Raw genomic sequence first — 16,752 nt, 5'->3', positions numbered from 1 at the left:
CATAATGACTTGTATACTGTAAGCTTTTTACCTGATTACACCAAGACTGCCTTTTCACCCATGGACGTTGCTTCGTTACAGAGACATATTCTTGTTTATATTATGATGGGTGATGTCAAATGAGTTTCACTTAACATGGTTTATACGAGGTTATCCTGAACCTGTGGTGATTCTACCTTACCTTGATTATGATTTACAAGAGATTGGGATTATCGCTTGTTATTAGGTACTTTGGGTAATATACATTAGTTTTTACACAGTTTTATATATAATAGGTTATTGCATATGGTCAAGATGATGCCCTGGGAATTCCCATTACATCCAGCGCAATAAACTGGAGTGACTACATTGGCTATTAAGATGTAAAGATAAGAGACTATTCTTTCTTTAAAGGTGAGACCTTTGCTTAGTACCTTTTGAATAGGTTTTCATTTCTCCTGAGCCCGCCCCCCACATCTTCATCCAGCTCACCCTGGTGCTACTATACAGCGTCTTTCTTGTGTCATATTGTCTACCCCATGCCCCTCAATTACATGATGGAGATGTGAGCTACTCCAGGACAATTTTTTCAATGTCGCCGCTTTTAATATATGTTTAACATCTGAATCCTTAACTTGTGTATCCCCCCCCCTTTTTTTTTCCCCATACACTGACCTAGGGGTTTGTGCTGGTCTCATCACTGCTTTTAGGACTACTGTATCCACTATTTTTCTTGTCTTCTCTTTAGATTCTATCTGTCTACGAATTGATAGGTGCAAGATTTAAGTGACCACTCAGCCCCCATTGCAGCCTGTGTAAGCTGGTGCTAGCACCACTTTCGTCTGATATGTTTCCTTATGTCTGATGTCACTGCAATTAAAGCCTGTAAGTCATCCTTAAGGCAAGGCATTTCAATCCTGAAGGTAGGGTGCACGGTTCCAAGTGTGAGGTTGCCCCTGCATGAGCAGGACAAGCCCACGGCCCTTGGAGCACATTCTCCTGGGTTGTACGTGCATCAGCCATAGCGATACATAGTGGCCATGCGTCATTACGTGTTGAATATCTCTAAACTGCTGCCCTTCACCCCTCCTGCCCCACTGCTGATTCAGATCACTGTCGGGTGATCTACCTTCCGATAGGAACTGCACTCGGCACCTGCTTTGTAAAACTGCCGGTGCGGAATACAGCCGAGACCTGGCCCACTTAAAGCCCTAATTACATGGGAAATATATGGGGTTTGAGTAGATACCGGAAGAGTTGGGGGCCCTTAGTGGAGCATTTTGACTTGGATAGCCTACTTTCTTTGAAGTCGTGAAACTGTGAAATAACGAACGCCCAACTAAGGATGTTGAAAATATGTAATTCTATTTATGGTGGGCTTGAGATATCTAGAAGCTGCTCATATTGGACCGCAGGAGTCCATGCAGCAGCTCTAAGGCCGTAGACCTGTTGCATTTAGAGCCTAATCTCTGCCCTTCACCCCTCCTGCCCTACTGCTGATTCAGATCACTGTCGGGTGATCTACCTTCCGATAGGAACTGCACTCGGCACCTGCTTTGTAAAACTGCCGGTGCGGAACACAGCCGAGACCCGGCCCACTTAAAGCCCTAATTACATGGAAAATATATGGGGTTTGAGTAGATACCGGAAGAGTTGGGGGCCCTTAGTGGAGCATTTTGACTTGGATGGCCTACTTTCTTTGAAGTCGATGAGGCTTTTTGCACAAGTCATAACTTGCAGCTCCTTGTGCCAACCTGTATCGTTGGACCGTTTCATTATCTCCAATGAGCTACCCTTATCGTTTCTAGTTATTGTAAACCATATCACCCATAACGTGTTTATTTTAAAAAAATCTGCTAAGCTTGTGTTCTGCTCATCCACAAGTGGAAAGGGCTTAGGAATGTTGCTTTCGCCAATCATTGGATCAGGTCAGTGAGTGTTAAAAATGCAGATGAGAGCCAAGTGCTGCTTCCGAAGCCCCACCACTGAAGGCTACGGTAAGGCAATTGTTCCGCAAGCTTGCACTCCTTGCTGTGTAACTATTGCTTCACTTGCAGGTGTTCTATGGCAGGGGTTGATTTTCTTACTGTTTAAATCTGGGTAATGACTTTTTGATTCCATTTTGCTTCGAGAATCCTACTCTGGGCAATGGTACAGCTGTCTGGGGGTTTTCAGGCATTTGCTGATGGTGTTCCTGCAATGCTAAGGAGTGCCATTCATTTCTATAGCTCATACTCCCCCCTGGCAGTGCGTTGAAGCACTTTATGATGGGCAACACTACTCCAGACCCAAAGGTTAGGGCTTAGTGCAGTGTTTTTGGAAGTAGTCTTAGGCACTAAAGCAAACCATTTCATGCCTTCACTCCAGTAATATGGTAGAATAAGTTATCACAAGTTGGGTGTTGTCACTAGTGAGTGGAGGTTGTATGGCAGTTCATGTTTGGGACTGGTAGGTGAGCTAGAAGAGGTTGCACATGAGGGGTTTGGCTTTAAAGATGGTTGTACTTGTGATCTTTGAAATGAGCTGTGCGGAAGTTGCAGAAATGCTTTAATAGAGCTTCAGGCATGCACGTGACTTGGAGAAGATTGTGCCCATGAAGAGATGACCTGCAGTGGATGGGGGAAAAGAAAAGGTCTTTTGAAAGGGGTTCTAGTTCGATTTTAAGTGACTGGTTTTCATGCTGGATTTTATAAATGGAGGGCTCGTTTTGTAACTACACGCAATTTGAGGATGCAAAACTCGGACCGAAGCAACAGTAGTTCAGTGTCAAGATAAGGCTACGCGCTGTACTTTTCGGATTCATTAGAATCCGTTGAACAGTCTGCAATGCTAGGTTCCTGCTAGGCCACTCCTTCAGCAAGGACAGCTCAGAGGTTGGAAGCTTACAATGACTGGCACGAGGCTTGAAAGATTCTGCGAATGCTGGGGCGGGTGACTGAGATTGGCTCAGAGTACGAATATGGCAGCTGACTTTCACTTTCTCTGAGTCACTATTTCGAAGCGCAGATTACAAGGGAAAACTCGGCAAAGCAATAGCTACGACCTATATATTGGGCAAATGGCACTGGTTTCCTGACCCACACTTCACATGAATTATGTCAAAGCTGAGATTATTACTTGTTCACAAATTACATATTTTAGCCAATAGAACGTGTGCACTTTCTAAACTTGTAGGATTGCATATTCATAAAGGTTAAAATGTACAGAGACTTTATCTGCCAGCCTATGGCGTTACTTACCCAAGCGAAGGGTCGTTTATAGGAATTCCATTCCATTGTTTGACCCTCTACCCCTTTCCTAAACAATTCCATGTTCCGAATTTTATGCAGTCTATGCTTTATAGCATGTATGGAAAACTTGGAATCACTGAAAAATCATAAAAATAATGCATGTAGGAGGCGAGAAATGATCCACGCTTTGTAGGCAACGGGCATCTCTATGTAGGATCCTGGGCAACACCCACCCTCATGCTGAGGCAGATCTTTATCTTTTGGTTAGGAATGTCGCAAAGCACACTTTTGAAAACACTGCACTTCACGTGCACAACTCAACTTGTGTCATTTGTATCAGTGTAAACCTACGATTTTGTGTACTTGACTGTACGCTTCTCCACATTTCAGTAAGTCAATGCCAAACATACTTTTATGATGCTAGTAATACAAAATATATCTCTCTCTCAAAAAATATATATATATAGATAGATACACATAGAGAGAGACAAATTGTGTTTATAACTTCTTGAACTACAGTAACTCATTATTCCTCTAATAACTAGTATATCTTTTCCGGAAAACCAACTGGCTCTGCAGATTTTCCTTTATTTATTCCAGTATTTTCTAAAGTGTTAATTTAGGGAATTGGATATCCTTAAACAAAGTAGCTTAACTTCCTAGTTGAAATATTCTCTCTATAGGTCAGAACTATGATCTTGAAACTCCAAATATATTTCCCTTACATTTTCTATTGTTGTTGAAATATTATTTCTACTTTTTTTTGCCTTGGTCTTCTACAATAGAATGACATTCCTAGCATACAATTCTCCAAAAGCAACCCCACCTCAGCTTACTCAAATTATGATTCAGAATGCCTTACGCCTAAGAGCTGTTTACGTGCCTCTGTTGCCTGCAATGTGTGGGGGCTCGCAGTGTGTGTGGGGGGGGGGCTCGCAGTGTGTAGGGGGCTCTGTGTGGCTGTGTGTGTGGGGGGGCTCTGTGTGGCTGTGTGTGTGGGGGGCTCTGTGTGGGTGTGTGTGTGGGGGCTCTGTGTGGGTGTGTGTGTGGGGGGCTCTGTGTGGGTGTGTGTGTGGGGGGGCTCTGTGTGTGTGTGTGGGGGGGGCTCTGTGTGGGTGTTTGTGTGTGGAATTTGCGAGAGATTAAGCTATTGGCATTGTAAATGACAATGCCATTTATTTATGTTAAAAAAACATAAATTAAAATAATGTCATGAGCAATGCCAATAGCTCTAACTTTAACAAAGGCAAAACCATTGCATTGTAAATGCTTGTTTAAAGTAGAACCAAAATGTATCTGCATACTCACCTCTTGAGCCTGACGCTGACTGACGGCTTCCTTGTCCTCCTCTTCCTCTTGTAAATCTACCCCTTTGGGGAAAAATCATGAGGAACCCTGATAGCCTATTCCTGTTCCTTTGAACACGTAATTGTACTGGGAACTTTGAACTCCCCGGTCAGCATAACGTCCCCGTTTGATCGTTTATTTTAGATCATCATTTGAGACTTTGACAGCTTTGATAATTTTTGTAAGGACTTTGGAATTTTTTTATGATAGTGGCCCCCTTCCTCTGTGGCATTGGTGTGTGTCTTTATTGAGTTTACTGTCTAATACAAAGCCAAGTTCGTTGGGTCAGGGTATTGTTCTTGAAAAGAGGCCAACTTCTTGTTGGTTAAATTTACAGCTTTTTCTGTGGTGCTCTTGGGGTTTTGTCTGATGAAAAACTAGGTTTTTTCTTATCTATAATTGGCAAAGTCAGACAATTATATACTTTGGATGTATAGTATTTGAAGTAGTATATGAATAAATGTTCTTATTTTTACGTAATCTGTGTATCATCCTTATACTGGTGGTACAGTGATCAAAGATAATTCAGTACTTTTCTTAATAGTTCCAGGTAAGGGTTATATTGGATGAGGCCTAGGATTAAGCTTCTTGGGGCTCCAAAATTAGTTTAAAGAAGTTTAGACCAAATGTTACTAATCCTAAGAATCAAACAGTGGTCAACAAGATAGAATTTGAACTACTGTAATGCCCTCCCAAAAGTGTCATAGTGGGTAGAAAGGTTGCTGAGTAGTATATTGTTGTCAACCATATCAAATGCCAGAATGAGGAGGTTCTGTAGACTCAAAGGCATGGTGCATCCCTTTCCAGCATTAGTATGTGTTGTCAACAATATGTAGTAAAGAAGTATCAGTTATGTGCCAAGTTCTGAAGCCAGATTGAAAGTTATTCAGGAGTCATTTTTCATTATTATTTTGTTAAAGCAGTTGCAGTACGCATTTTTTCCACACATTTAGAAAAAATCGTAGACCAGTGTCAGAATTGGCTGTTAATTTTCCTTGTCAGCCTTCAGGTTTTTTGGGATAGGTTTACTGTATCTTTCTTTAAGGATGCACAAATAAGTCCCTAGCTGAGTGATACCTTAATGGTACTTTTGTAAAGGGAGAGGAAGGCGAAGCCCTCACTCCTCTACCGCCCTCAATCCTCTAGTGCCCTCACTCCTCTACCGCCCTCACTCATTCTACTGCCCTTACACACTCTACCGCCCTCACTTTACCACCCTCACTCACTCTACCGCCCTCACTCTCTCTATAGCCCTTTCTCTCTATCTATCTATCTATCTATCTATCTATCTATCTATCTATCTATCTATCTATCTATCTATCTATCTATCTATCTATCTATCTATCTATCTATCTATCGCCCTCCCTCCCTCTATCTCTTGCCCTCCCTCCCTCTATCTATCGCCCTCCCTCTATCTATCTATCGCCCTCCCTCTATCTATCTATCGCCCTCCCTCCCTCTATCTATCGCCCTCTATCTATCGCCCTCCCTCTATCTATCGCCCTTCCTCTATCTATCTATCGCTCTCCCTCTATCCATCTATTACCCTCCTCTATCTATCTATCGCCCTCCCTCTATCTATCTATCGCACTCACTCTATCGCATCACCACAGCATCACTCAGAACCACCACAGCATCACTCAGGGGCACAGCAACATCACTATATGCTATCACAGCATCACTGAGCACCACAGCATCACTCGTCGCTGCCACAACATCACTCAGCGCCACCACAGCATCAATCTGTGCAAACATTCAACAACATTCTCTCAGTGTTTAAAGCTTTATTACAAATGTCACAAAAAGATGTTAATATTTCACTTCTGTTCTTGGATTTTCGTCACAATTAAATACACTGAACATTATCTTCACAAAAGTTATTTAGAAAAGTTTAAGCTGTTGCCATTATAAATTACAATAACTTTTATTTAAGTATTAATTATTTAAAAAAATTAAAAGCCATTGTTACTTCCTTTGTTATTTGTAATATCAATACATCTAAGTCCCGTAAATTCAACACATGTTGCATTACAAATGCTATAGGTGTCACATTTGCAAAACCTAAAACTATTGGAATTGTAAATGACAAAGCTATTCATTTAGCTATTTTCAAAACCAACACATAAATACAAATTTTGTCATTTACAATACCAATAGCTCAAACTTTCCTAATGCGAGACCTATTGCAAATGCTTGTTTCTGAGAGGGGGACTTTTGATTAACTGGTTAGCATTTGTCAAGAAAACCTTACCGTTTTAGATTACATTGATTAAGTATTGTGCGGGACTGTTTGTATTTATTTTATATTGGCACTGTAGAACTTTGTTCTGACTATGTGTGTGTTGTTTCTCTAGGTGCCAGCACACCCAGAGTCAAAAGAATGAAAACCTTGGGGATTTCCGCCCCGAACCATCTTCTGCTAAGAGCTTGATGGATATAGGAACCCGACGGATCTTATCTGCTGAACATGATATCTTCAGGCATAGTGCCAGGCGTTTCTTCCAAGAAGAGGTGGTTCCCCACCATGCAAAGTAGGCAAACCGATTATCTTCACCTGTACTTTTCATTGTTTGTTGTGTGAACATTTTGGAGTTTTACTGTTGTAGCAGAAGCTAAACACCCCTTTTATGCAATTGAACTGAAAGCCTGCAGAAATGATTCGCACGCATGAAACACATGTTACACATAAGACTTTAAAAGAAATGTACTACTATGTGCCTTAAAACATCGATTTATACTGGTAATGTGTGTCTAAGAATGCGCAGGGCCTTGTTGATTTTCATGCGCAGTGATTGGTGCTTGTGTTTTAGGAGATAAAAACTAGATGCTAGCATCATTGGCTATTAGTTTACCTGCTTGTTTCTAATTTTCTGTATTTGAAGGCACTTCAACATTGATTAAAGCCTTTACAAAGTTGGACAGTTACATTGTAAAATGGTTTTGTTCTCGTTGATATTTATTTATAGATGGAGAAAGATCCTGTAAAACCTGACACCCAAACACTTAAATCCATGACTTTCTGTTCAAGCAGCAGTTTGCGACCCCATACTTATTCTACCAAATGTTCAGCAGTTAGCCACCCCATACTTAATCCACCAAATGTTGACTTAAGATTTGACAGAAAGGGCACCTAGGTAGTGGTGAAATTTCTAAATGGTATAAATAATGTCTATTGAACATGCATTCCTGTAACATGAAATCAGTGGCAAGTATGGCAAACATGTGTACATTACAAACGTGCTGGGTTTTCACCTTTCTTTTACAGGACATAACAAAGCTAATATTTCACAATGTTTGTGCCTAAGATGCGCCTTTATCCTCCAGTTGGCTTTTCCCAAATGCTATGCCAAGTATGTCCTTGCAGTCTCTTATGCAAAGAATTGCCCTAAGTGATTTGTCCCATTTTTATTAGATCTAGCCTATGTTTTCAAAATACCTATTATTAACTTACCGTAGCTGGTAGCTCGACCATTGTTTACCTTTGATGGGATTTATTATGACTTTGATTTGCTAGCTTCTTATTTGACTACTTGCCTTGTCCATTTTGTATTTGTCTCCCACAGAGCATAGCCTTTTTACTTGTGTCCATCCACGCACACATTTAGGGAACTAAGTTTCCTTTTTGCTGAGGCACTCCATGAGAGTGTGCTGTGCTTGTTTATCAGCTGTCTCCCTCGTGTGCTTTTCTCCCACTTGTGTGCTTCTTGTTTCTCCCCCTGTCCCCTCTCCACCACCCAGCTTCTCTGTTATGCTCTTTTTCTCTCCATTCACCTTTTTAATGTTTTTTTTTTTGTTCAGTTACCTTTTTAACTTCTTCGGTAGGAGTTTTTTTAATCATCAGACTACCATCTCTTTATTTGCATGATTAATTACAATCTTTTCATTCAATAATTACAAACAACGATTAAATCTTCTCTAAAAGCCTATGCTGTCACGAAACCACAGTCGGTTATCACGTGCTTATAGTAAAGTGCTACAAAAGATATGTTCCATTAAACTTATAGTATAGTGCATTTTGACCAGTAAAACAGATTTCAGCCATAAAGTGCATTATATGGAAGTCAAATCTTTTCCTGAAACTTAGGCAGAAACTTTACCAGCCTGATGTTCAAATGGATATTGGCAGGCTTCAACCCCGCCATGATGGCCTTTCCGCACCTTGAGATAGTTAACAAACTACGCAAAAGCTGCTTGCGTCCTCTATAGAGCATGGGAGACAGACATATAACACACACCAGGGTTTTCTTTTCTAGTCTGCAGGCAGTGCCCTGTACTATATAGATATTTTGAGGCAGTTATGAAAGCACATTGCAGGACCTGGACTTTGTTTCTGGTTGATTCTTTGTGGTGTATCAGGGTTCCTCTTCCGTCAATCCAAACGTCTGTGTACGTATACTCTTTCACTTGGTCGTGGCTTTCGGTTCTTAACTGCCAGGCTCCTCTTTTATTTATTCTTTTGGGATAGATAACCACTTTTGTTTTTCCCAAATTCATTTCTAATATATTGGACCTGGTAAATTCATCTAATTTATTAATCACTTTTGTGCTGCTTAGTATAACTAAATCATCTGCATTCAATGGATAAGACTGTAATTTATCTCCTAGTTTCGGAAAATGCGAGTTAACAAGATCGGATATAAAGTTTAAATAGCAAGGGAGCCAAGACTCCGCCTTCTTTTAGTTACAGTATTGCGGATTTTCCTTGAATAAAAAAGACTACCTTCACCTAATGTTATCCGTGTCAGAGTATAAAAGTTATATCGCCCTTCACAAGGATGGACCATGAGTACAATGTTTTCCACAATAGACTTCTAGGGGCCGTGTCAAAAGCTGCCTTAAAGTCAACACAACAAATCAAGAGGAGTGTTTGTGAATGGAGAGCTCAGACCATAAGCATAGAGATTACAAGCAAGTTCGAGATGCAGCCTTGTTTATGTCGGAATTCTGTGTGTTTCATAGATTTTAACCCCATTTCTTCAACCCAGGATTTCAAATCCTTCAAAAGTATTCCTGAAAAGTATTTTGCTTCCACATCTAAGATCGATATCAGACGATAAATGCTCTTCCCTCCCTTACAAATTGGATGTATTATTAAACCCCTCCAGGAATCTGGGGCTTCATCTTTCTGAAGGACTTCGCTGAAAAGAGGGGCTAATTTATCTGCCCAGAACTTAGGGGGCTTTTTGAAAACTCCTTGCGTAATACTTGGCCCCAGAGCACAGCTCACGAATGCTCAATAAGTTTCTGTAGCTGACTGCTGATCACTTTTGTCGTTGCAAAGGACCAGCTTCTAGCTCATCCTCATCACCTCATTCTTTTGCACAGAAGTGTGACTTCACTGTCCATAGAGTTTGCATGGATATATAGAAGCCTAAATTCCTCCTCCTTTGTTATTCCCTGGCTGCTGTCTATTTGTTGTTTGTCCTCCTCAACTGCTTTCATTCACAAGCAACTGATGCCTTAGAAGTACTCCCATGGAACTCTGGGCTTCTTGTTGGGTCAGGATGTTGTGTTTTTCCTCTGTACGATCCTGCAAGATGGGGTTATCCAAAGATATTGGAGTAGACGCCTCACTCACTTATCATGACATGCTTCATCATTGGCGCCTATCCACCTCCTCAACTGCCTAGTGAATTGTTAGGTTCTTGATCCAGACTTGCTCGCTGATATTTGTGTTAATTGTGCTTAGCAGTCCGCATTCCCTCTGGTTTACCATCTGCCAAAATTTTGCCGGATTCTTGCACTTGCTAGCATAGACTATCTTAGGCCAGTGTTCTTCGAAGCTGGGCTTATTGTGTAGCCAAAGCTTCCTTTTAATGGTTTTTTCCCACCCAGTTTCACTGCTAGTATTAGTTTATTCTTATGTGAGCTTAATTCCTGAGGGGATTATTTTTGTTGTTTTTCTTCCTGGGGAGAACTAGCAACACTGTACTTCCATAGTAATTTTGATATTATATATTCAGTGAGTTTCTTCCAGATACAAATCTGATCTACTCCTTTTGCGTGCAAGGTAAAAATTGCTGGGGTTTTCTCAGTAATGGCAGGCCCTCTTCGATCCACTGTAGCCTTTTTAGATGTGTTGTATGCGCCTCTACTATTAATATCTTAACTATCTGATGGGCCGGTATTTTCACGGACAAGATGATAACCTATGGATCATTACCACTTTCTATGCGTTGTTCAATTCTATATCGCAGTGTATGATCAAATAAAGAAGTGGTTGAAATTGTGTTGTCCAGATACGAGACGCACTTCTCCATGATGGGGGAGTGTAGTCTGTAAACCTGCCTTTTAGCACTCTCAATCCTGCTATTGTGCAGAAAATTAGAACATTTCTCCCCATTTTATCCGGGCGTAACTTATCCGGGAGGGTCTTAATTGGTGCTTGCCGTCCCAGCTTGCCTCACATCAGCTGAATTTGTCTTGGCAACTGAAGCAATGAATATTAGAGTTTGTTTACTCTAATATCAATTATTATTTCCCTTAGTCTTTTCATCATTTATCTTGTTTTCCTCCTATTGGGATTTATGTATATATTAATGGGAATGGCGATTCTCCAATTAACATGCAGAGAGAATATTGATTTAATTTAAGACTATGGAGGCTGCAATACAACATGACACTTTCTTAATCTTGAACCAAATTCTTCTATTGCAGAAGGTCTGTAAAGATAAATAAATAAATAAATCGACAAATTTCTCCATTAGAAAACAATTAATAACATGTGCTTATTTGCACATTCAAACCGAAAGTTTACCTAAAGAATAAAGTATATTCTCCCTACTTCTCTCCAACAATGTATACAACTCTCTATCTAAACAACCGAATTGGGAGCGGAGGTTGGGATAATGCTAGCCTCTGTTGTCTTTATTGAAATCAAGATTCTCTCTGCATGTTAATGGGAGAATCGTAATTTCATTAGACCAGAGGCTACCAATATGCATGCTTAAAGCCATCCAGCTTGACTGCTCACATGCTCCACATGTCTCAAATAGAATTTTGCAAAGGTGTTTGCATTTGACCACCCTCAGAATCTCGGTAAGAGATCCACCTACCCAGAAAACCTTACTAGCCATTGCACCGCAAGAGGAATGAGCTCCAAATTTTGAAAGATCTACTCCAGCCTCCCCAACACTCACCTTGTCAAATTAGCACTTGAAACTACTTTATAAGCCTTCTTGAGAGTAATACCTGTTACAAATCTCTGAAGGCTTGACATCTAAAATCCTTCTAAAGGAAATCAAGCAAAGTAAAGTTGCCAACTTTAGAGATATCTGCATCAAGGAAATATAGACATACCTCTGCCATGAAACGAACAAATTGAAAATCATTCCTACATCCCATAAAGAGTAATAGCGAGCCCTAGTAGAGCTCCTAAGCCTAATTGCTTTCAGGACTCTACGGACCAAAGGATCGCTTCCTGTAGCAAAATTATTTACCAAAGCATGACCTGCCAACACAGCTGATCTATAATAATTAATCGTTCTGTAAGAAAGACTTTAATTTAACAAGTCAGCCAGATAATTTGTCACCTCCACTACAGGAGCTTTCACTGGATCCAAATTCCTCTCCATGCACCATCTGAACCATTTTTTACACACTCCACTGTATCTTTTCCTGATACCCGGTGCCCAAGATTCTTCCAATAAATCCTTTATTTTTTTAAAACCTTTTTTTGTTGTTGCAATCAATAAAACCAATATAAACGCATAATGTCAAACATTTCTTTCAGGTGAGATCACAACAAAGTGCAAAGATGTATAAACAGTACATGATTACTGTTATTTTTACCAGTCATCTAACAACAAAAAGCTTGTCAGGTGAACTTCAGAATATCTTAAGTATTAACCTGCGCACAACCTTGGTTACACTTTGTTGTGTATAACTTTAATCTACTTTCTGGGTGCTCTAGGGGTGATGTTTCCACTCTATTTTAGTACGCCTTAATGTTCAATTTGAAATTGTGCTTCCAATATCATTAGTTGCATCCCCCTGTGTGCACTCTCCTTTGGTATCCTTCTTAGGGGATGTTAAATGATTCCAACGCTTTTAATGGTTGTTTCATTTGTATTTTAATAATTCTTCATTGACAATTAGTTTTCTGATCATGAAACATTATTCAACTTCATAATGCCCCTTGCTCCAATGCATTTCAAGCAGTAATTGCTCTTCATCAGGGAGCTAATGAGTCTTGAAAAACTGGTCTGTATTATACTGCGTTGGACGAATTCTGGTATTCTTCCATGTCAGTTACGTTCGACTCGATTCTCAACATGAGCATGGTGGCTGTAGTGAGGTCATAGATTTAACTGCAGACTTTGCTAAGTTAGCATTAGTTTGTTTATGCTTGGCAGCCATCTTGCTGCTTTTGCGCACGTAACTACATGCCTATATTCTCGTGGATAAACTGCTGATGCATTTGTGCATGAGAACTGTCTGCCCTTCACACATTTAGCGGTACACCGTACTCCTAGTCTGCACAGGGTGTTCAAGGTCAAAAAACAACGTATGCCGTTGGTTCACTTTAGTTAGTCCCGCGCCTATAGACCCAACATAGAGCACTATTGAAAGTCGAGTGCTTTTAATATGGCATTGCATGCATGAAAAGGCACTTGGAGAGACTCATTTCAATGCTGAAGAGCTGTGCTTGTCCTGGGATGTGGTTCCTTGCATCTAAACTTAGAGGTATGGGGCCCCCCTGACAAAGCCTAGAGGTCTTCTATAATTATAATAAACTAGCTTGTTGCACCGGAAGGTTGGTAATGCGCTGTAGCCCTGTTTCCACTATCATTATAAAATGATTGCCCCGTTTGTGCTTTATGGAATTGTAACCATGCTGATTATATTGTTCTTATGCATTTTTCGGCTTGTGTTGGCTAGTATACTGTATTGTAGAGCACGTTAGTTAAAATAATCATTTTAAACTATACAGTGTCTCTATTTACTCACGTTGTGGGCAACTATGACTGTTTGAACGAAAGAGTGTTCTTCCCGCGATTCCTAAGAGGGACGGAGTGACATGTTCTAAAATGTCTACTAATTGGTAGCTTCGCTGTAGTACGGAGAACGAATGAGACACTATAGCTATTCGGATTGGGGTTCTGGGTACTGAGGTGGGTTTTCTGGTACACCAATACACACTGAGGTCCTAGTTTCCTGCGCATATTTCTGTGTATGTGCAGAATCCCTGCAACATGGCGCACCTAACGTTTGGTCCGTTTCTTATTTTAGAAGCGCTCGAGTAGTACTAGTACTTGTCCACAATACCCTCACTTCTGTTTTACGGTAAACAGTTGGGATGGCATAACCTACCTATATCGATGTTTTTATAGGTCTTTTCAAGCTGGATATAAATAAACAGTTTTCATTTGTATTACTACCCTATATTGCACTGCCACGTATTAGGTTGTTCTTCTTTTCTAGTCCTTATGGCTGAAGTCGATATTGCGGCTCATAGCCGCGCACAACTCCATCATCATTTGCAAGTATATGGCGTGCCTGATGCGGGTGTCGATCTTAATTTTGTAGTGGGAGCTGATCCAGCTTATCACTTGAGGTGTTTTATTCTTGCGTGACTTTCCCGGCAGTGAATAGAGATGATAACTTGTTCTATGTATACACTCGTACTGCAACACCTGATGTTTATCGGCCTTATGGGACTCTCGAGGTTCCGATTTCGGCGGGGCAAAAGCATATTTGGTTTAATGGCACCCTTCCCCAGACAGTGACTTCGGTCCGTTTAGGCCCTTTATTAATTCCCGGGGCCACTTGGCCCGTTTTGGCTGGGTACACACCACATACACATTATTTGGCAGTCAGAGTGGAAGAACTTTGTGAATTGAACGGCTGCTTGATTGAGATATACCAAGCACTCGTGCAATACGTTTCACGCAATCTCCAGATGGGAGCACCTGGGATTTCTGTGCAACCAGCTGGACCGGCCGGGATGTCTATTAGTCCTGTCATGGTTAATTTGGTTATGGGCAAGCGACCCCAAAATAAGGATGATTTACCTTACTGGCTTGCTGAGAAATTTGACCAGCTGGAAGCCGTATTTCCGAATACCACTCCTGTGGAAAAACACATGATTTTAACTATTAGTTTGCAGAAAGACTTAATACCTAAGGTAACCGATTGTGAAAATTGGGGTAGAGTGTTTGCAGTAGTGTGTGCGAAATGTTTTAGCACACCATCTATGACAGTGCTCCCCTCCGTGATTAACCGTGTTCAGGATGAGCACCCCCCGGAGGCGGCTGTGGAATTGGGGATGAGGTTGGTTGGAGTCTTCGACGTAGTTCCTCATCTGATTCATGCCAATGTCAAGGGAGATGCAGTCAACTTTCAAGTGTCTGATGTCTTAAGCCTTGTCTGTGAAGGTGAGAAACCCAGCGCTTTACCAAAAATCATTGCAAATGCCTATAAGACGATTGGCTGCAGTTTGGGTGTTAAGCCTTTTGCTAAAATACCAGCGCAACAGCAAACACAGACTGCACAGTCCGCTAAGGATGACCGTCCATCTTTTCCAAAGAAAAATTGGAAATATAAAAAACAGGGAAAGCAACAGCAGAAACTGGGGTCGCGTGCCACGTCACTGGCACCCGAGCCTTCTGAGCTCACTTATGATTTGTGTGACAGCGCGAGAATTAGGTTGCCTGACAGATTTCAGGTTCCTGATCAGCATGCTCCACGTTCTTTACAGGACACATTAGGCTCACAGGCTGGTGGCAGGGAACGCCAGGAGTGCGGAAGAGGTTGAGGTGCCCTACAAGGACGTGAGCAACTATGTCCATCTGACGGAAAAGGGAAATCGGATGATTTTCCTCGTCAGTGCCGACAGTTTCAGAAAAAGAAAGTTGCTGCTTTAACCGAGTTGCTGCTTTAACAGCAAGAAATGCCGTAGACGGTGAGGACACGGCTCCTGGACTTAACATGGGCAGTAACGCTGCTAGATAACACAGCGGTCGTTACCATAGTGCGGCAAGCACTGTGTCCATTTCTGGAGGTGACAGCAACTGAAACATTCATCACAGTTGAAACAGCCGACACCCGAGTGGCTCCCCTGGACAGATTATATGACATAGTCCTTATGATTAAAGGTGACATACAACGTGTAATTAAAGGGCTCTTTTGGGAAAATCTGACTTCTTCTTATGACATTTTGTTGACAGAGACAGATTGGCCCCCACCTTTTGTTCTTGCAGCTCCGAGAGGGGAGGAAGTAATACTCCCGAGTTTTTCATGTAACGTCTCCAAGGAGCACGCAGAGGCTTTTGCAGAAGAGTGGGCTTTGGTACCTGCGCTGTACCGTACTCAGGTGGGATGGGATAAAGATCCCCCCTCATGGGATACCATTACGGACTATGCCACAGCCACAAATCTAAATAACTTGTTAGATTTGCCCAGTTGTGACTAAAGAATTGAAGGCTTCCCCCAACCCTTGAAGAACCAATTGAGCTGCTCAGACATACCAGAAAGAAACCCTTATTGGAACGAAAGTTCCTTTCATAACCTCTTGGCTCTTGAAAGTAATAGAAGGACCTTTGAACTCCACAGCCGGCAGTTAAATCAATCCTGTCAGCCCTTTAAAACAGTCTGGAGCCTAAAACACACTTCATACTCATCTGAGCCTTGCTAAAAGCTGTGAAGGTGGAGTTGTATTTGCCTAAGGACTTTACAAAACTCTCTCCAAAAAGGCACCCATTTGGCTTGCCCACATGCCCCCTGTTTGCTAAATCAGCCAATCGGGGGTTCATTCTCATAAGGACGGCCTTCCTTCTCTCCACTGTTAAACCTGCTTTAGCATTCCCTAACATACATAAAGCATGTTGACTCCATCCTCTTTAGAGTTCCACATCAACCGTTTTTTAGGGCTCGTCTGCTGATGCGCTTCTGCGCATAGCTGGCAAGCTCTATTATGGCTTATCGAGACTTTAACTACTGGTGATTCACTGGCGATTCCTTGCAGTGCATGTGCTTTTAGGTCATTGTGCATGCGCAAGCCCTAAAAAGCGCGTGCACAATGCCACCAGCCGCCTGCCTGCCTCGCATTACCACATGAAAGGCAGCCCATCTCCCTCCCACAGCTTCTCTAATTATTCACGGCTGGCCATACTTTCAGTTTCACCTCCCCCCATGGCCGTGTCTCCTTAGCGTTTCACACGATTTTGGTTTTATAAAAGAAGCTGCTTTTCACTTG

General features: G+C 41.6%; 1 protein-coding gene across 1 annotated transcript in view; it reads left to right on the top strand.

The window, feature by feature from the left end:
- Positions 1 to 16,752, top strand: part of ACADL (acyl-CoA dehydrogenase long chain) — a 467,508-nt gene that overhangs the window by 59,016 nt on the left and 391,740 nt on the right. Inside the window, exon 2 of the mRNA XM_086955552.1 lies at positions 6,911 to 7,087. Coding sequence (XP_086811678.1) covers positions 6,911 to 7,087 — 177 coding nt within the window. The remainder of the gene's footprint in view (positions 1 to 6,910; positions 7,088 to 16,752) is intronic.

The sequence above is a fragment of the Lissotriton vulgaris genome, chromosome 2_1 (genome assembly GCF_964263255.1).
Source record: "Lissotriton vulgaris chromosome 2_1, aLisVul1.2, whole genome shotgun sequence".
Taxonomy (NCBI): domain Eukaryota; kingdom Metazoa; phylum Chordata; class Amphibia; order Caudata; family Salamandridae; genus Lissotriton; species Lissotriton vulgaris.
This window is presented reverse-complemented; position numbering and strand designations above follow the sequence as displayed.